This window comes from Microcaecilia unicolor, chromosome 10, assembly GCF_901765095.1.
Source record: "Microcaecilia unicolor chromosome 10, aMicUni1.1, whole genome shotgun sequence".
Lineage (NCBI taxonomy): Eukaryota > Metazoa > Chordata > Amphibia > Gymnophiona > Siphonopidae > Microcaecilia > Microcaecilia unicolor.
The window spans coordinates 145,768,110-145,790,294 of record NC_044040.1 but is presented as its reverse complement, the minus strand read 5'-3'; the positions used below and the strand labels follow the sequence as shown (position 1 = coordinate 145,790,294).

The 22,185-nt window shown below is 45.0% G+C and overlaps 1 protein-coding gene across 1 annotated transcript in view; it reads right to left on the bottom strand.

Annotated features, from left to right (window-relative positions):
• LOC115478339 (diacylglycerol kinase delta-like) overlaps positions 1-22,185 on the bottom strand; it is a 107,148-nt gene that overhangs the window by 59,579 nt on the left and 25,384 nt on the right. Inside the window, exon 2 of the mRNA XM_030215643.1 lies at positions 8,594-8,704. Coding sequence (XP_030071503.1) covers positions 8,594-8,704 — 111 coding nt within the window. The remainder of the gene's footprint in view (positions 1-8,593; positions 8,705-22,185) is intronic.

Genomic DNA, 22,185 nt, shown 5'->3' with positions numbered 1-22,185 from the left:
AGCTGCCTATGAGAATGAATGACAGGGAGCAGGGACCGAGGCAGCGCCAGCGGGGAAGACCGAGGCAGCATGCTGGCTGGTGGCAGGGAGACAGGGAGAGACAGGAGCACTGTTGGGGTGATGGGGTAATGCTAGGTAGAGGTGAGAGAGGGAGGTGGGAAATGTTGGTGGGGGGAGATGCATGGGGAGAGAGAGGGAGAAATGCTGGATGTGGAGGAGAAGGGAGGGACAGATGCACAGCAAGAGAAAAGGGGAAATGTTGAACATGGAAGTGGGAGGGAGGGAGACAGAGAGAGATGCTGTATGGGGATGGGAGGGATGCTATAAGGGGAAGGAAGCGGAAGAGATAGATGTTGGGCCCAGGGTGCAAGGAAGGGAGATAGTGAGAGTGATGTGGGCAGTGGGAGAGAAGAAGGAGGGAAGAGAGGTTGTACATGGGGATGGATGAGAGGGAGGGATAGATATACACAAGAGGGGAAAGAGAAAAAGAGGGAGATTGTGGATCCAGGGACAGAAGGGAGTGAGGGAGAAATGCTGGACAATTGGAGGGAGGGAAGAGAGAGAGGAAGAAATGCTGGACCACAGGGAAGGGGGGCTGGAAGATACTGGGGTGTGTGTGTGTGGAAGGGACAGGGAGATATTAGGCTACAAGGGTAGGGAGGGGAGAAAGGGAGCAGGCGCGCTGGGCTAGAAGGTTGGAGGGAGGAAGATGCTGCAAATGGTGGAACTATTTGGGAGAGGCCAAAGGGGAGGTGGGAAGGAAACAAATGAGAGGAGGATAGTGATTGGGGGGGGGGGCAGAAATATGATAATGGAGAGTTGATTAAAGATGAAAGGAAATGGAAGGCTGGGGGAAGGACTGAGAAGAGGAATGGGGCAGCTAGTGGGTGAGAGAAGGAAATGGAATTTGATAGCTGAAAACTAAAAAGGAGAAGGATGAGGACGAGGGTGAAATTTGAGTGAACAGCGAGGAAAGAGCTAAAAAAGAAATATCAATGTGTCAAAGGTAGGTGTAGTGAAGGAATGGAATAAGACAGGACAGAAGAGAAAAGACAAATGGACAGCAAGCAGTTGAAGGAGAATTAGCAAAAAGACAAGAAAAGAGGAAACTGGAACCAGCATGATGGAACAGTAAAATGTCCAGACAACAAAGGTACAAAAAAGTATTTTATTTTGAATCTATTAAATGGAATATGTTAGCTTTGGGATATGTGCACACTGCATAGCTGTTTTTGTTTCTCTAGTGTTTCAGTACATTCCAAGTTTAACTTCTTGGGGTTCCCAGTTCTATTCTTGTGATCCCTTGTTTTGTATTTGGTTAGGGTCTGTTGGTACGATAGTAATGGCAAGTGGGGAGATCGGAGGGGAGGCAGGGATCGGGAGGGCCCCTTCCTTTATTTTCTGACCTGAACCCCAGCACGTCTAACACCAGCTCTGACCCTTGCTATAGCTAGTGGGGATCTCCAAGCATGGCTAGCTGAGGACCTCCTCCAAAGGCAACCAGAACTCCCTTCTACAAAGCTCTCCCCCTCCCCTACTCCATCCCCATGTCCAACCTCTCTTCCCTCCTTCTTCTCTCCCACTGTCCACATCACTCTCACTATCTCCCTTCCTTGCACCCTTGGTCCAGCCTTTATCTCTCTTCCTCCTCCTTCCCCATCCTTGAGTCACTGACAACTGTGCATGCATATTTTGCCAACATCAATGGCTCAGGGATGTTGCTGCTGCCCGCCAAACTTGGTAAAATGGAATTTTGGCCACCTTCAGAGGAAGTCTTCTGCTGATAGAGCTTGGGAATCCTCTTGAGCTAAAGAATTTATATTTTGAGTTGTGAGGTGCTGGGAGAGGGGTGAAATATGGGAGTAGGGCAGGGGCAGAAAAAATGTTGTGCCCATCCAATTTGGGCTCAGGCCCACCCAAAATTGGCTGTCTGGCTACGCCACTGCTTCAGAGTTTCATCACCACCCTTCATCCAACTGCTTACTCCTCATAAGAATTCTGCATTGTCCTTCCATTCTCATTCCTATCAGTTTTTTTCCACTGCTGTTCTTATTTAAATAATCTCCCACCTTTTGTTACCTCTACTCCATCTGTAGAAAGGTAAAATTATGTATAATCATACCTGATAATTTTCTTTCCATTAATCATAGCTGATCAATCCATAGACTGGTGGGTTGTGTCCATCTACCAGCAGGTGGAGATAGAGAGCAAACTTTTGCCTCCCTATATGTGGTCATGTGCTGCCGGAAACTCCTCAGTATGTCGATATCAAAGCTCCATCCGCAGGACTCAGCACTTAGAGAATTACACCCACGAAGGGACACTCTGCCCAGCTCACCACCGCCGAAACGGGGGAGGGGAATTAACCCAGCTCATCCCCACACAAGTGGGGGAGGGGAATCCGTCCAGCTCATCCCCGCGGAGCGGGGGAGGGACACCACACCCGCCGATGCGGGGGGATCTGGCTTATCCTGCAACCGCAACCGCGGGAGGAGCTGACTGACCCTAACACCGCCGAAGCGGGAGGGGTACAAAGCTGCCCTACAGCCGCACGAAGCGGGAGGGAGTGCCGGCAGAATTTATGTCTCAATCCAGCCCCGTAAAACGGAGGGGAGAGGAATGCAGCAGCTCACTGTAACACAAACTCGTCTCAACTCTTGAAGAATCCAAGTGAAAGAAGAACTTGAACACGAAGTCCTCCTGAAGTAACTGAAGGCTAAACTTGAACCTAAAATTCAACCAGAATATAAACAGTACAGATATCTGGGAGGGGCTATGGATTGATCAGCTATGATTAATGGAAAGAAAATTATCAGGTATGATTATACATAATTTTACCTTCCATATCATCAAGCTGATCAATCCATAGACTGGTGGGATGTACCGAAGCAGTACTCACCCAGGGCGGGACATAGAAATCCCTGACCTCAACACTGAAGCTCCAAACCGGGCCTCCGCCCGTGCAGCCACAGTCAAACGGTAATGCTTGGAGAATGTATGAGCCGAAGCCCAAGTTGCCGCCTTGCATATCTCTTCCAAGGAGACGGATCCGGCCTCTGCCATCGAGGCCGCCTGAGCTCTCGTGGAGTGAGCCTTCAGCTGGATAGGCGGCACCTTCCCCGCGGCCACATAAGCCGCTGCAATGGCTTCCTTGACCCATCTTGCCACTGTAGGCTTAGCAGCCTGCAGACCCTTACGAGGACCTGCAAACAGGACAAACAGATGATCCGATTTCCGGAAATCATTGGTCACTTCCAAGTATCTGATGATGACTCGTCTCACATCCAGATATTTAAGAGCACAGTACTCCTCTGGGTAGTCCTCCCTACGAAAGGAAGGGAGACAGAGCTGCTGATTCACATGGAAGCGAGAAACAATCTTGGGCAGGAAGGAAGGCACTGTGCGAATAGTCACTCCTGCCTCAGTGAACTGCAGAAAAGGCTCTCGACATGAGAGCGCCTGGAGCTCGGAAACTCTTCTGGCTGAAGTGATAGCCACCAAAAAGACTGCTTTCAACGTCAGGTCTTTCAGAGATGCCCTCGACAAGGGTTCCAAAGGCGGCTTCTGCAATGCTCTTAGCACCAGGTTGAGATTCCACGCAGGCACCACTGAGTGCAGAGGAGGGCGCAGGTGATTAACTCCCTTGAGAAAGCGCACCACATCTGGCTGCGAAGCCAGGGAAACACCCTTCAGGCGGCCCCTGAATCAAGCCAGAGCCGCTACCTGGACTTTAAGGGAACTGAGCGACAGGCCTTTCTCCAGACCTTCTTGCAGGAACGCCAACACTGAAGAAATTGGAGCAGTGAAGGGAGAAAGTGAGCCTGCTTCACACCATGCTGCAAAGATACGCCAAACCCTGGCGTAAGCAGTAGAAGTAGAGCGCTTCCTCGCTCTCAGCATAGTGGCGATGACCTTGTCTGAGAAGCCCTTCTTCCTCAGACGCTGCCGCTCAATAGCCAGGCCGTAAGACCAAAGGGAGAGGGATCCTCCATCACCACGGGACCCTGATGTAACAGGCCCTGCTCCACTGACAGCCGCAGAGGATCGTCGACTGAGAGCCTGAACAAGTCCGCATACCAGGGACGTCTGGGCCAATCCGGACCCACCAGGATTACCCTGCCGGGATGCTTTGCCACCCGGTCTAGCATCCTGCCCAACATGGGCCAGGGCGGGAACACATAGAGGAGCTCTTGTGTCGGCCACTGTTGGAGAAGAGCATCTACTCCCAGGGATCGAGGGTCCCGTCCTCTGCTGAAAAAGCGCGGCACTTGGCCATTGGCCGATGACGCCATCAGATCTAGGCTCGGCTGGCCCCAGCGCTTCGTGATGTCCAAGAACGCCTGAGCAGATAGTTGCCACTCTCCGGGCTCCAAGGTATGGCGACTGAGAAAGTCCGCCTTGACATTCATGACTCCGGCAATGTGGGCCGCTGAAAGCTGCTCCAGGTTCGCTTCCGCCCACTGGCAAAGACTCATAGCCTCCTTGGCTAGAGGGGCGCTCTTGGTACCTCCCTGGCGGTTGATATAGGCCACAGCCGTGGCATTGTCCGACAGGACCCGTACAGGCTTCAACACCAGTACCGGGATGAACTCCAATAACACCAACCGAATGGCTCTGAGTTCCAGGAGGTTGATAGACCACTTGCCTCTGCAGGAGACTAGAGCCCCTGCGCTGTCCTTCCCAAGCAGTGGGCTCCCCAGCCCATCAAAGAGGCGTCTGTCGTGACGACAATCCACTCCGGGGTCACCAGAGGCAATACTGCAGACAACTTGTCTGTCTGCGTCCACCAGCTCAGCGCCTTGCGCACTGCTGGGTCCACGGGAAGGCGCACAGCATAATCCTCCGACATCGGAGTCCAGCGCAGCAGCAGAGATAGCTGTAGTGGTCTCATATGAGCCCTGGCCCAGGGCACTACTTCCATCGTGGCTGGGATAGAGCCCAACCGCTGCACGTAGTCCCAAGCCCGAATAGGAGAGGCTACTAGGAACTAGTCCACCTGAGCCTGAAGCTTGACAATCCGATTGTCTGGCAGGAACACTCTGCCCACTTGGGTGTCGAATCGAACTCCCAGATACACCAGGGACTGAGTCGGGCGCAGCTGGCTCTTCTTCCAGTTGATGATCCATCCCAGGGAGCTCAAAAGAGCAACTACCCGGTCCATAGCTTTGCCGCACTCTGCATAAGAGGGGGCTCGGATCAACCAGTCGTCCAGATAAGGATGGACTTGTACTCCTTCCTTTAGCAGGAAGGCCGCTATGACCCCCATTACTTTGGAAAAGGTCCGCGGAGCAGTAGCCAACCCGAAAGGGAGGGCTCTGAACTGGAAGTGTCGTCTCAGGACTGTAAAACGCAGAAAGCGTTGGAGAGGAGGCCAGATGGGAATATGCAGGTACGCTTCCTTGATGTCCAAGGAAGCCAAGAACTCTCCTGCCTTCACTGCCGCTATAACAGAGCGGAGAGTCTCCATGCGAAAGTGCCTCACTTTCCAGGCCCGATTGACCCCTTTGAGGCCGAGGATAGGCCGGACAGAACCTCCTTTCTTTGGAACCACAAAGTAAATGGAGTAACGTCCCTTGCCAATCTGATTTTTTGGCACCGGAACGACCGCACCCAGGCGGATCAGGTTGTCCAAGGTCTGCTGCACTACCACAGCTTGACCGGAGACTTGCAGGGAGAGAGTACAAACCCGTCTCTTAAGGGTTGGCAGAACTCTAGCTTGTAGCCGTCTCTGATGACTTCCAGCACCCACGCGTCTGAAGTTATAGTGGTCCACTCGCCCAGAAACGAGGACAGCCGTCCGCCAATCTGCACTGGGGCGTGGACCAAGGCCCCGTCATTGGGTACGAGACCCTGGGGGAGGACCGGAGGGAGCACCTCCGGGACGGCGGTCTCTGCGAAAGGAATGCTGCTTGGGGGAGAAATTCCTCTTGAAGGAAGAGGGGGCAGAGGAACCCGACTTGCCCGGGCGGTACCGATGGGCTTCCTGCAACCGTCCTCTGGAGGTATCGGGACGAGTACTAACCCGAGCCCTGACCTCTGGTAATTTCTTGCCCTTAGACGTGCCGAGATCGGTCACGATTTTGTCCAGCTCGACCCCAAAGAGCAGCTTGCCTTTAAAAGGCAATCTAGCCAGGCGGGATTTAGAGGCGTGGTCAGCAGACCAATGTTTCAGCCAAAGCCACCGCCGCGCAGAGACTGTCTGAGCCATGCCTTTAGCTGAGGCTCTCCAGACATCATACAGCAAGTCTGCCAAATAGGCTAAGCCCGATTCCAGGGCCGGCCAATCAGCCCTCAAGGAATGATCCGAGGGGGAAGCCCGCTGCACCATAGTCCGGCACGCCCTGGCCACATAGGAGCCGCAAACTGAGGCCTGCAAACTTAAAGCAGCTGCCTCAAAGGACGACCTTAAGGTCGCCTCCAATCTTCTGTCTTGGGCGTCCTTTAGGGCCGTGCCACCTTCCACCGGCAACGCCGTTTTCTTAGTCACCGCAGTGATTAAAGAATCCACGGTAGGCCACAGATAGGCCTCACGTTCACTCACAGCCAAAGGATAGAGGCGGGACATAGCCCTAGCCACTTTAAGGCTCGTTTCCGGGACATCCCATTGAGCCGCAATTAAGGTGTGCATGGCATCATGCACGTGGAAGGTTCTAGGCGGGCGCTTCGTCCCCAGCATAATGGCAGAGCCAACAGGGGCTGAGGGAGAGACGTCCTCCGGAGAGGAAATCTTCAAAGTGTCCATGGCCTGTAACAACAGGTTGGGCAAATCCTCTGGGCTAAAAAGCCGCGCTGCAGAGGGGTCATCCGCTCCATCCGAGCGGGGATCTATCTCCTCCAAGGAATCCGCAAAGGATCGTTGGGAGACCTCAGACACGCTGCCCTCATCTACATCGGAGGAGACAAAAGTCCTCCAAGGCCTGGAAATCAACCCGAGGGCGTTTACCTCTGGGAACCTCAACCTCTTTATCCGAAGAGGGAGCAGGGGCAGCGTTTTGCATGAGGAAAGCCTGATGCAGCAGCAAAACAAACTCGGGGGAGAAACCCCCCAGACTGTGCACTTCCGCAGCCTGGGCAACAGCCCTAGACGCACTCTCAACCGGCGCTCGCAATAGAGGGGGAGAGACATGCTGCGCATCCAAAATGGCGTCCGGCGCGAAACTCCGTGAAGGAGCCGCGCGGGAAGAACGGCGCTTAACTTTAGCCGCTTTTGTGCCGTCGCCCAAATTAAGGGCGTTCATGGCATTAATGTCTCCAACCTCAAGGGCGGCCCCGAAGAAGCCGTCCGAGCCGCGTGGCCGGCCAAGATGGCGGAGGCGAGGAGCGGGGGATGGGCGTTTATGGCGGGAAAAAAACCGCCACGCCGGAGGAACGACCGGGACATTCATCGGTCACTAAACTATCACCCATCAAGGGCGAATCAGGTTGTAAAACCCCCGCATCCCCTCTAGAAGCGCTCCAGCGATCCGGGGAGCGACCCTTTGCGCCCTCGCCCTCCGACGCCATTGCCACGAGGAGAAGAATCGGGGAACCCCCTGCCCGCTATAAAAAGGTAAAATTACCTGCTTGCCGCTCCGAGCTGTAACGAACTGGTGTCCCAGTGAGTAGCTGCAATGAACGTTTAAAGAAACGTCGAATTAAACGCCTTTAAAGACGTTTAAAATTTTTTTTTTTTTTTTAAACGGAGCCAGCGGGAGGGGGGAGAAAAGGAGGGACCTGGCACCACCAGGTTTGCACTTGCTCAAAAGAGCCCTCAACCCCAGGCCTCAACAAAACCTAAGGATTAGGCTTGGAGGCCTAGCCAGAGCTGCTGCTGTGTGTGACCACCACCTGCTGAGATAGAGAACATACTGGGGAGTTTCCGGCAGCACATGACCACATATAGGGAGGCAAAAGTTTGCTCTCTATCTCCACCTGCTGGTAGATGGACACAACCCACCAGTCTATGGATTGATCAGCTTGATGATATGGAAACCAGCCTTTAACAGCACTTTGTCTTTGCTCTTTTATTGCATTTACATCTTCTTTTCATTCAAGGTCTTGTCTCAGTCAATATGTGCATCTCAAACCAATGCATCTCTGCTCTGGATAATGATTCCATAACAATACAACAGAAGCTAAAGGAACACTGAAAAGACCATATCTGAACAGCTATGAACCTGGTCCTTAAGTCCACAGTATTTCACATAGATGCTTTCCTCCTTTAGACCTTGGCAGTCTATACACAGAAAATATTGTACCTCAAAGTTTCAGACACACATGCAGCCTTAGTTTAAGGAAGCCATTTCCAACCCAGTCATCAGGGCACACCTAGTCCCATGGGGTTTTCAGGATATCCACAATGAATATTCATAAGTTAGATTTGTATGCAATTGAGGTGTATGCAAATCTCTTTCATGCATATTCATTATGGATATCCTGAAAACCTAATGGGACGTGTGCCCAAGGACTGGGCTGGGAATGGCTGGTTTAAGGGATTTTCCATAGTAAAGGTCATAGTAACATATAACATAGTAGATGACAGCAGATAAAGACCTGTACGATCCAGCCAGTCTGCCCAACAAGACCGTCCCCCCATTGCCTCTCAATTTCTCACCTTGGCAGTCTTTGCATAGTAGAGGGTGCGTCCACGCAGTTTAAAGTACCGCCTTTTCCAGCGCTGAAAAGAACTAGTTTGTTTCATCAGCATCCCCTCCTTCAGGATAGTCTGCAAACAAAAAACAAAGTCTAAGGCCTGGCTTCTAACACACTACTTCTATAGACACATGTAAAACTCACCCCCAACTGCACCCCCCCAAGCACAGAACCTTTCTCCATAAATATCCCCAAAACAACTGCCCCAAACAAATACCAACATGCCAGTTAAAGTGCTCCTTAAAATTCACACACCATATGCCCCATATTAAGAGCGGTGAAGAAGACAAACACACATTTCCAAGAGATCGATACTTAGCCATTTCTTTTTAAAACGAGCAGTCCTTGTGCTTCACTGCCCACATTTAGCTGTATGCTCAATTACTACCATACAGAGACAGATGTTTCAGATGAGTATGTCTTGCCCAGTAGGCTCTAGTGCTCCAGATCCTTAAAATGGAGCGCCCTCTGTTGACAGCTCATTAAGTCCTTTGCCTTTAACACATGGAGGGTAGCAGAAGCAGCCAGATTAGTCTTTTCTCCCACAAGCTGTGCTGGAGAAGGGGCTGGACTAGCACAGATTCTGTACTGAGCCCTGACCTTGGCTGACTCAGTATGCTTGGCTCTTATCCATTTCCCATAGCTGCAAAGCCAAAACCAGTAATTCCCAAATCAAAATAAAAGCCATGGATACGCAGGAAATATATTTATATCTCTACATACCATCCACAAATCACACAGTTCCTCTCTTTACAAGCATGGATACATTGTATTTACATTCAAAGAATCCTAACACATAGCTCCACTTTTTTGGAAAAAAAGAATTTCATTAAACCCTCCAAGACACACATACACTAACTCACTCTTATGCATTAGCTCTGCAGATGAACCTGATGAAGGTATCAACATAGGAAACATAACTTTGGATCAGTAAACTATTTATTTTATATGCACACTTAAAGTACTTTGATCTGCGCTATGTTTTGTTTTTATGTTTTATTTAGCTGATAACATATTGTATTGTTTAAAAGGATGTTTGTCTATTATTTATGTTTCATTGTAAGCTGCTTAGTAGGACTATGATAAGCAGGCAATAAGTGCAATTGGGATAGACAGAGTTCTCTTTATGGACACCTGTGTGGAAACACAAGGAGCAGTCCATACTTTCAAGCTCCATGTTTCCTTCAAAGGTCGCTGAAGAGGGGACAGAAGCAACTCTCTGTACTATGAGCTCCAGGCTTTTCTCAGTGTACCCCACATGATTTATTTTTATTTATTTATTGCATTTGTATCCCACATTTTCCCACCTCTTTGCAGGCTCAATGTGGCTTACAATACATCATGAGTGATGGAAATATATTAGAAAATAGACATTTAGTGTTACAGAAAGATCTTGGGCAACAAGATAATGATAAAACATAATATTTGAATAAACAAGCAGATATTGTTAGATAGTTCTGAATATATGTGGGGGGGGGGGGGTTGTGTATATTCACATTGGTTGGTCTTTGTAGTATGCCTTGTTAAAGAGATGGGTCTTCAGTAGTTTGCGAAAGTTTGTTAGTTCGTAGATCATTTTTAAGTTGCGCGGCAGTGTGTTCCATAACTGTGTGCTCAAGTAGGTAAAGTTTGACGCGTACATTAATTTGTATTTTAGACCTTTGCAGTTAGGGAAGTGCAGATCAAGGAATTTGCAGGATGATCTTTTGGCATTCCTGGGTGGTAAGTCTATCAGGTCTGACATGTAGGCTGGTGTTTCTCCGTGAATGATTTTGTGAACTAGGGAGCAGATTTTGAACGTGATGCGTTCTTTAAGTGGGAGCCAGTGTAATTTTTCTCGTAGGGGCTTAGCACTTTCATATTTTGCTTTGCCGAATATGAGTCTTGCTGTGGTGTTCTGGGCTGTCTGAAGTTTCTTGATTATCTGCTCTTTGCAGCCTGTGTAGAGTGCGTTACAGTAATCTAGATGACTGAGCACCACTGATTGTACCAAATTGCGGAAAACAGACCTTGGGAAGAAAGGTCTTACTCTTTTTAGTTTCCACACTGAGTGGAACATCTTCTTGGTTGTGTTTTTCGCGTGGTTCTCAAGTGTTATGTGTTATGTATGATAAAATAAGCTCTCTGTATAGACATCCTAGACTTTTCATGGAGCTCTCTATATTAAACATCCAAGAAATTCTCAGGGATATCTTTGTGTGGGAACATATGATAATCTCTATATTTTGAGTCCTCAGGTTTCCCTTGAACTGTTGTATAGAGAGACATGGGCCCATGGCAACTGGAAATTGATGGCTGGTAAGTGACTTGGTACAAACCATGGGAACAGTACAGAAAAGCTTCACTTTCACAGTTTGTTGGTTAGCAGTACAAGTGCTCATAAGCAACGAGCAAAGGATGTGACAAAGCGCTTCCTATCTGTCCCCACTACACTTCCTCACAGTCACCTCTGAACAGAAGACAGAGCAACATGAAAGAAAGAAAGAAAAAAAGAGAAGGAACAAAGAGAAAGTGACAATTGAGGGTGGAAGCAAAGGGGAAACGAGGCGAGAAGAAGAACATAGGTATTAGGGGAATAGTAGGCTCTGATTGGGCTCCGAGTAAAGAAGAACTGCACAAATGTCACCTTGCCAACTGGCTGGTATTCAGTTGGTTTAGGCAGTTTCTTAAATTGACATCAGTGGCTAACAGGCATTTTTCTTATGACTGCAAATCTCCACCAGCTTGCACTCTCCATTTTTAGAAAGAAATATTTTCTAATACCACACCCAAATTACCACTTTTGAATCTCATGCCATAACAGTCTGTTCTGTTCTAATTCAGTGCTTGTCAAATCCCAGGTACTTGATGTCAGGGATTTTATGTCCTCCACTCAAGGATGTCTCCCACACAAAATGGGTTTCCCTACTATCTGAACCATTCCTCTGGGATCTCAATGCACTGGAGATGATGCCAAGAAGGTCTCATATAATGACTAAATATTCAATGGCATTATCCAGATAATGCCGCTGAAAATCTGTGTATGGCACAGTAGGTTAATCTGAAAAGAAGGAATGGAATATCTATTTACACTGGTGCAATATACAGACCTCTATTATATGCAAATCTCTCTCGTGCATATTCATTATATAGATCACACATAATTATTTTATATTTTAATACATTTTATTTATAAACTATACAAAAATACTAATATTTTAAATGTTTTCTTTTATCAACACTCTGGGTCAGATGCACTAAACTTAACGAGCCATTAACGAGCAAGTAGTAAACCATGGCATGCACTAAAGGCTTCTCCGAGCTATTTTCCGATCACGGTAGCAGCTAACGAAAACGGAATGCAGATGATCCAAAGGCTATTATAATGAGCTGCACTATGGTTTTCCAATCCCCTTACCATGAAAAACCTAACGGGAGGTCTCTACACCTCTCGTTGGGGCAAATCGGAAGAATATAATGTCGTCAAAGACGTCCTTCCCTCAAAAAAAAAAAAAACCCTCTAAAAAGACGTTCTTTTTACAGGCTACAAGCTAATCTATAGTTCAGAGGCAAGAGAATAAAAACTAACCTGACGATACGGAGCAGCCTGAAAAGCTGGAGGTATTGGACGCTGCCATGTCTGTCTCTTTCTCACGTGAACCTTCCAGCCCAGAAAAGCTGCTTTTTATTTTCTTTCAGCCTAGCACAAAGGCAAGCGATGCTTAAGCAGTTTCAGCTTGCGCCCCCCTCCCCCCCCAGGATCAGGACGTATAAGAACACAAATCAAAACTTTTTGGACGTCTCTCCTGCTTCTCGCTGCTCGGCCAAAGGGATTCCCAGGAAGTTAGTGAAGGACATCCTTGGCTGCTCGTTAAGAGTCGTTTTTTTTTTTATAGTGAAGGACGTCCTTGGCATGCGCAGAGCAGCCAGAATAACGCTTGGCTGCTCTGCGCATGCTCGACCGGCCAACTGGTTTCCGATGGAATACAGAATGCAAGTGTGCTACAACGAGCAGCTCATTTGCATTCCTTTTCCTTGATGCATGCCCGTTCCTTACCAATTAAGGGCTTTAACGATTTTTTAGTGCATCTTCCCCTCTCACTCAAACACTCCCATTAACTAACTTGTAAAAAGTATTATGAGGTGTAAGAATGACAACGATCCAACTTCTTTACACATATCATATATACACTTTTGTTACTGATTTCAAACACAATTAGTAACATGAAATCTTCCAAATTATTTTCATGTCTTTCTACTATAAGGACCAGTTCAATTTCCACTTTCAAGCTGTTCATATATATATATTTTTGCTCTTCCCTCTTCTACAACCATATCAAATCCTTTTTGTCAATATATTTCAGTTCTGGAGTACTTTCATATTATTTCATACAAACTCTGCATTGTAATCATCATTATGAGGTCCTTAATTCAAAACCACTTGTTCATAAAACCAAATTGTCATCAGGCGGTCATCAGTTCACGAATATTTTCTGAAGCCATATTTTAATGCCAGCTAAATCTTTACAGTCTCATTCATTGCATAACCCTATTTGTATCAACTACACAAAAAATCTGTTTATGATATGTTTAAAGAAGTTGGATCGTTGTAAAAAGTATTACGATGTGCAAGTGTGAACGTGAGAATGACGTTAGTGAATGGGAAGTGTTTGAGTGAGAGTGTTGACCAAAGAAAACTTTTAAAATATTAGTATTTTTTGTATAGTTGATATGAATAAAATGTATTAAAATATAAAATAATTATATATGATTTACATATTGATGTGGATATACTTATAGGGAAATTCAGGTACCCATTGTTAAGCACTGTGCATATTCATTAGGGATATCTTGAAACCCAACTGGCTTGTGGCCAAGGTCAGGTTTGATAACCACTGTCCTAGACTTCAGGAAAAATAACTTTGTCAAATTGGGAGAATATCTTAAGGAGTTGTTAGCTGATTAAGAACATCTACAAGAAGTAGAAAAGCAGTGGGTAAAACCAAAAGGTGGTATTGAAAAGGCAATGAACATCTTTATTAAGAAAGTAAATACGAGAGGAGAAGGAAGCCATGATGGTTTTTCTAAAGAAACAGCCGACATACACATTGCGATCAGATATAGCAAAGGAAAGGTAATGAAGAAAAAGGTTAGTGATCATAAACAACCAGGGTTGCAAAAAGAGGAAGATAACAAATATGTGGAAAGTAAAAAGAAGCTGGGAAAGTAGTCAGAAAACTAAAGATAAAAATGGAAGAAAGAATAGCTAACAGAGAGAAATAAGAAGGCAAGAGATTAGGGACAGAAGGATGTGGCATTTTGAAACTTTGAAGGGAAGAATATTTTATTTACGTGTCAGAATTTAATAGATTCACCCAAAGCCAGTGAGGAAAAAGGGGAATTAAGAAAATTTTCCTATTTGGTGTTCACAGAGAGGAGCCGAGAGCAAAATTACCAAAAAGACACACAAATAGAAATGAAAGTGAGGTAAACCTTGAATGACTTTCAGAACATTATGTTTTTGAGGAGCTAGCTAAACTAAAAATAGACAGAGTGATGAGGTCACATAGGATACATCTGAGGGTAATGAAAGAACTTAAGGAAGTTTAGCATTTAAAAAGGTTATTTAGCGATGTGAGCAGTCCCAGAGGAAAGGAGACAGGCAAATTTAGTTCCTCTTCACAAAAACTGAAGAGGAGGCTGGTAACTACAGGCTGCTTAATCTGACCTTGGTGGCAAGTAAACATAGAAAGATAGAAAAATGTAGGCAAAGACCATATGGCCTAGTCAGTCTGCCCATCCATGCCATCTACTCTCCCTATCACTTCCTTAGAGAGCCTATGTACTTGTCCTAAGTTCTCTTGAATTAAGATACTGTTTTCGTTTCCACACTTCAACCAGGAGACCGTTCCACGAATTCACCACCCTTTCCATGAAGAAGTATTTCCTCAGGTTACTTCTGAGCCTATTCCCTTTCACCTTCATCCTAAACTGAAGATGATATTTTTGAATTAGTTCCATCTTTGACTAATTTGGATCAGACCTGCCAAAAGATTACTAATTGTATTGATAAAATTAAAACCTTGGCAGAATCCCAGTTATTAAAATTAAATACTACCCAGAATATAGTATTATGATTTAGCAACCACCAGGAGAGCATACCCAATAACATTTCAAAAGGATATAACCAATACCTTTCAGTTGATTCTACAGCTAAAATTGTGGGTGTGATCCTAGAATCGACAATTTATGGAACCCCCAGATAAATAATTTTTATGAAAAAGTTTTTTTATAAGCTTAGACAACAGAGAATGGTGCACCTGACTCAACTGGATTATTGCAACTCAGTTTATGCAGGGATTTCATTAAGGATATTGAGGAAAATCCAACTGCTTCAAAATACGCAGCCAGGTTCATTTTTAAACTACAGACGTTTGATCAGGTTTCATTAGTGTTTATAAAATTACATGGAGGCGTATTTTCAAAGCACTTAGTGCTTTGAAAATGAGCCCCACAGGCTGCTTGGTGAGAATACGGATAGTATTCAAAATCTCGTTTTGTTTTTAACATTCTTAATGGAGAAGTTCCACTGCCGTTGATGAATCTAATACACATTTTATCAGGCAAGAACAGCTCACTTTTTAAAGGATCATCTCATATTGGGTTTTCCTTCTTGTAAAAAATGTGTTTTAAAAGAATGTTGAATAGCTCCTTTTTCTGTTTAGCAGTTCTATATTGGAATATGATTCCACTTTTTGTCAATTACCCTCTTATGTTTTATTTTGCAAACATCTGAAATCCTTCTTATTTCAGAAGTACTTAAAAGTAGCTTATAATACTAATATTATATATTATTACTAATAATAATATAATAGGTAATTGTGCTGACATTAGCCCGTGCTAGCTGAATAATGCTGACTTAACGTGGACATCATTAGTGCCTCATAAATAGGAGGTGGTAAGCACTCCCATGTTAATTTTTTTCAGTGGCTGTGCACTAATGCTAACATTAGCACACACCACAAATTCAACAAATAGAAAAATGCCTATTTTATGACCGTGCTAGAAATAGGCTTAGCATGCAGGAAAGTCGCACACTAGGATGCACTAAGCCCATTTACTAAGATAGCTTTAGTAAAAGGTCCCCAAAGTTCTTTTGTGCAAGGAAGAATGGGATCTGGGGGTGATCATAAGGTAGCCAGACAGGTAGATAAAGTAATAGCAAATGCTAGACGGATTCTAGGGTGTACAGAAAGGAGAGGCCAGGAGGATAAAAGAGCTGTAGCTGAAAGTGCCTCTGTTACATCTCTGATGAGGCTTCATTTGGTGTACGGTGTGGAAGTCTGGAGATCGTACCTTTAAAAGAATATAATCCGGATGAAGTCAATCCAGAAAGCTACTACTAAAAAGTCAGAGGTCTTTCTCATAAAACACATGGGAACAGATTTAAAGATCTAAACATGTATACACAGTAACACAGACACACAGTAAATGATGGCAGAAAAAGACCATAAACTCAATCAACCATACCACAAATGTTCAGTTTGTTCGATTATGCTTACTCGCTCTTTTCAAATCCAGTTGATTCTCAGTTACACTATGCGACCCAATACTACTTGTGATTCAGATTTTGTTGTGTATGTAATTAAATGTACATGCAGTAAATTATATGTAGATAAACATCGAGGAAGCTTAAAATAAGATTAATAAAACATTGCAGTGCATTACATAAAATGATAAAGAAGCACCTATGGTTCATCATTGCTTACTTGAGAATCACCGTTTTGAAGATTTAAGATGTTTTGTTATGGTTCAGGTGGAAGAAAACATCAGAGGTGGAGAATGAAAATTGCAACTTCTGAACTGTGAACAACGGTGGAACTTCAGGCTGAAAACCTTGCATCCAGATAGTATGAATGTGGGTATTGAATGAATACATTTTTTCAAAAATTGAGGAGTGTTTATTGTATTTTTTCTGACAAGTTTATACATCTTAAACCTATGCGTCTCTGCTATATTAGTTTGAGGAGATGGCATTAGAACTGACCTATCAAATTATTGAGAAACATGTGATTGGTTCATTGATAATTTAAATAGAGATTGAGAAACGCCAAGGCGTCATTTTGAAATGTGTTCAGAGAGTCACTGGTGAACTGAAGAACAGTAAGTGTTTGTAAGAAGCTAATACTGATTTTAAAAATTGATCACAGTTGCTGGTTGACCACACACCCACCCAGTCCAGCATCTCTTGCTTCCCTTCCGGACCCCCAGCGGCTCTCTAATACGCCTCCCCTCCCGCATTCTCCTTCACTTTCTCGCCCACCATCTCTCACAGACTGTGGCAGCAGTGGTGGCGGCTCTCCCCTCCCTCTTTACCTCCTTAGTTGTCTTGCAGTAAAGTCTTCACCTTGCAGTGGCAGGCAGCACAATGAAATGCTGCCTCGTCCTGCACCAGGCTTTTCCGCCCCCTTCTAATGTTAACTTCCTATTTTCAAAAAGGGATGCCGGGTCAGAAAGGCCCAATGCAGGCTGAAGCAGAATTTCAATATGCTGCCAGCTGCTTCAGGGTGAAGATTTACTGCAAGACAACTGATGAAGTAAACCAGGAGGGAAGGGAACAGCCATGGTCGCTGCTGCTGCTGCCACTACTGCCGCAGTCTGGGAGAGATGATGGGCGTGAGAGCGAAGGAGAACACAGGAGGGGAGGCATCTTAGAGAGAGAGAGAGAGAATTGTTGAAGGCAGGGAGCATGGAGAGATAGAGAACGTGTGAAGGCACGGGGTGAGAGAGAGAACAGATGAAGGCACAGCGAGAGAGAGAGAGAGAGCAGGTGAAGGCACTGGGGGGGGGGGCACATGAGAGAATGAATGGGTGGTCTCCCCCCCCCCCAAAAGCTACAGTACCTGTTCAATGGATGGTGGGGTAGCTGAAGCCCCGCCAGCCAAAGAAATCCACTTCCTAAGTCACCCCCTTCCTCCTTGTACTGCCTCTGGAGCAAGGAAGTCAGCGGGGTGTCTGCAGCCACCAACACTTGCACTCCCCAAGCATGCTCAGTTTGTGCATGAACTAAGCACGTTCAGGTAGTGCCGGTATCAGTGGCTGGAGGCACCTCGCTCACTTCCTCACTGCTAAGGCAGCACAAGGAGGAAACGGGACACTTTGGCTGTGGATTTCTTCGACTGGCTTCAGTATCCCCACCAGCAAAGGTAAGATATCTGGGGGGGGGGGGGGGGGGGGGGTGGAGAGGAAATGTGCCCCCTGCCCATCCCTGTGCCCCCCCCCCCCCCATGAACAGCCGGCTATGGCCCAACTTTAATCAAATGATTAATCGAGATTACAAATTTTAATTGAAATACAGTCCTAATCTTTATATAATTTACTGTTTTGCTAATTTTCAGTGCAGCAGAAAGATCTGTCTCCCCCTGAAGCAGCAGTTTTAGATTGAGAAACGCTGGCCGATGTCAGGGATATCTGATCTGCTCAAAAGTTAAGAACAAAAGAGGATTTTTTATATATATCAAAGTATATACATCAAAGAAAAGTGAAATTTGATTAAGATATTGAAATTGTTTCATGAAGAACTGTGGAAGTAGAAGGTTTTTTAAGCTGGTCATAGATGTTTACTGTTTTCCTGTGACAAAACCTGAGGCATTTCTTTCCTACCATTATGAAGGTCTAGAGAATTGTTTGACTACTAAACACATAATTAGTGCAGTTTTTTTTCTTTTTAGGGTGGCAGATAAAGATCTGCATGGTGCACCCAGTCTGTTCACAACAGAAATAGGGTGGAGAGGGCCCAATGTCAAGAGATCAGTCACCACACTCAAGGGTAAGATGCTCCAAAAAACTTTAATCAGGACCCAACACGGTCCATGTTTCGGCTGTATCAGTCTTCCTCAAGGGTCAATCAATTCGGATTCAGCAATACATCAACTGAAGGAGCACTGTAATAATTAGTAATGATCACAAAAACCTTGACTAGAACTCCATATAACGCACACTGACAAAGCTTGAAAAAAGCTATACATTTTTTTTTTATATTTTATTTATTTATAATTTTCAACTTAATACATAAAGATGGTATTACATCAAAATGCATGGAATTCACAAAGTATATACAATCCAACAGAATTGTTCTATATATATTACAATAAGAAACTACCAAAATAATTAGTCCACAATGGAGAAGATCCAAGAAAGAAAATAATACAAAGCAATAAACTTAATCAACTTAAATTAACGACCAGATGGAAGTTAGAGTCAAGCAGCCTAGTCAGCACATTTAACTAGGAGATACCAATTCAGGGATATCCCTTACAGTCTCTCGAGCCAAAACAAATTCTTGTAGTCTTTTAGGGCACGTAAAAAGGTAATTAACACCATGCATAGTAATCATACACTTACAGGGAAATTTAACTAGAAAAGTACCCCCAAGTGAAAGGATTTTTGGTTTAAAAACCATCATTTCCTTCCTCCTGGCTTGTGATTCTTTAGAAAGATCAGGAAAAATCTGGAGTTTAGCGCCCATAAAGACAGCATTCATTTTCTGGAAATAAATACGCAGTATTAAATTTTTGTCCGATTCCAGTGCAAAAGTAACAAGCAATGTAGCTCTATCTGAAATTTCAGATCGTTCAAGAAAATCAGTCAGATCATTTTGTGGAGATTCTGGAACCGCATTAGATACTTTCGTTAATTTTCTAAGATAAACTGTTTTAGTCACTAGAGGGTGACTTTCCATTGGGATATCCAGTATCACTAGAAAGTATTTTTTCAAAAGTTCAACCGATGTAATAAATGGAGAAGATGGAAAATTTAGAAATCTTAGGTTACATCTTCTAAGCTGATTCTCCATATATTCTAATTTACATGCCTGGAAATTATTGTCTTTAATTACAGAGACCACTGTAGTTTGTAGAGTTTTTAATTCAGAGTCAACACTTTCCATTTTAGATGTAAACTTCTCAACTCTAGTGGAAATCTGTGATTCAGTAGCTTTTAAATGATTTATTTCCGTCTGAGTATAATTAAACATTTGCTGGAGAGATGTATTCAGCCCCTGTATGGCCTCCCAGAGATTGTCCAAAGTGACTATTTCTGGCTTTAACATACCTCTTCCTAATCCCAAAGCTGTTCCTCCCTGGATTGTAACTGGGGGTAAGTAACCCCCTTCAATTGTTGATGTACCTGGGGTAGAAGCAGAAGCTGGGCCTCCCCCAGTCGTCGGTAAGTCACCAACTTCGGATGCTCCCTCAAACGACTCCCCTTCAGCTCCGTTTGTTCTCCCTGGTTGCGGAGGAGTCAAACCAGGAGGAGGGCTCAATGTGACGCCCTCTGCGCTGTGTTCCGACGTTGGCGTTATGGAGCTACCAGAAGCTTGAATCGGCGTTCCCAGCGCTCGGATTCCAAAACTTTCCAGCTTTGATTGAGACATGGCGGGTATTCCAACTGCGCTCGGGGAGGCTAGAGCTGCAGTTTTGCCTTTCCTCTTCCCCATTGCTGTTGGGGAGCGCTCCGTGTCAACAACTCGCGGCGGTAAGTTTCAGGAGCTCCGACGAGCACGTCTGGTCAGACGGCCATCTTGGATCTCCTATACATTTTTTTTTTACTGTATGATGCCATAGTGCGACCTATGATTCTCCCTACTCTGGCAATTTCCAAACCTATTTTTTAATCTCACAGCCAATCAGATTTGCAGGATATCTACAGTGAATAATTATGCATAAAATCAATTTGTTTATACAAGGTGTTCAATGCATGCAAAAATCTCAGGCATGTTCACTGTGAATACCATGAAACCCTGGCTATTCGTTGGATCCTGAAGACATATCTGAGAACTGCTGCCCTTCACCTTTTATGGCCTTTATACTGCTAATGGGAGCAGTGACAACCAGCAAGCAAAATGCATCATACATCATCCAAAAGTGGAAATCCCTTTCACTCAGAACCCCAGGGACATGGCAGAAAACACTATAAAGAATAGTGCAAAAGTGACCCAGAGACATGGCAGAAAATGGCAAAGACCCACGTCCATAAGAAAAAGAATCCAAGAAGAATGATTCCACTTAGCCATGTAATTACAGAGGGGCCAATATAGAAAGTTACTGTGAGCTAAGCATGTTGTTACTGCGGGCTTTACACATACATTATTGGCCACACAATGCAGAAAGAGGTTGAGCGTGGGGGTTAACTCTCACGGTACACACGGGTGCACACTGCATTAAAATGAATGGTAATGACGCAATTAAGTATTTCCTGCAATGCACAGAAGAAACTGTGCACATGTTAAAAACCACAACACAGGAAATTTTTCACCAGATCAGAGTGGGATTGGTCAATAGGATTTAGTTTTGGAGGTTTAAATAACAGTTTTGTCTTTTTTTTTCTGTGACCAGAACAAGTGCCTAAAACCTTCAAAGACAGGCGAGAGGCAACATTTCATGTGCATATTTTTTTGTTTTGTTACATTTGTACCCCGCGCTTTCCCACTCATGGCAGGCTCAATGCGGCTTACATGGGGCAATGGGGCATATGTCTGTACAAAAACAAAAATGCCAGCACACATCTATGCCTGTTCTGCCCACAAATATCAGTCCCATAAAACCTTTATGTGCAAGACATTTTTGTGAGACTAACATTTAGGAACATAAGAATAGTCATACTGGGTCAGACCAATGGTCCCATCTAGCCCAGTATCCTGTTTCCAACAGTGGCCAATCTAGGTCACAAGTACCTGGCAGAAACCCAATTAGTAGCAACATTCCATGCTACCAATCCCGGCCAGGGCAAGCAGTGGCTTTCCCCCATGTCCATCTCAATAACATCAATAATAATTTATGTGCTGAACAGGTGCAGATGTATGGTGGCACTTTCATTTTGTTTGGACGTGCGCATAGTGAGCAGCCCTCAATGCAGAGCGTTTGTGCATGTGTGTCTGGCAGACTTCCCCTGATAAACACTCAAGTTCTGCATGCTTGAAATGATCATCTCATTAGATTACCACATCACGCGGTTTTAATTCTGCAGTAGAAGCTGCACGCTCTTTCTAAATCCAGAATGATCTGTCTTCTACAGCAGTGCTTCTCAACCCTCTCCTGGAGGCACACCTAGCCAATCAGGTTTTCAGGATTACTGCAATGAATATGCACGAGAGATCTGCATACAAGGAGGTCCAATATATCTCATGCATATTCACTGCAGTAATCCTGAATACCTCATTGGCTAGGTGTGCCAGCAGGAGGGTTGAGAACCACTGTTGGTTATAACCTATTGTGCAGTGTCCTTAACAAAAGGTCACTAACAACCAACATAAACCTGCACAAGGACACTGAACCACTGATCACAGCTTTATCTTACAGACACTGATTGACAAATTTGCAAAAACGCTTCCTTGAGGAAACTGTTTGCATGCTCTATTGATCTACTGACTTAAAAAAAATTTGTCATCCTTGTCTCAGTCAAACTATTGCAAGATGGAATGGAGAGGAGTGTACCCTATGCTGTAAATAAATCAATGTATTCATCCATGGTTAACGTAAAGCTAACATGCAGATATCCAGCCAGCCAGGCTGGAGT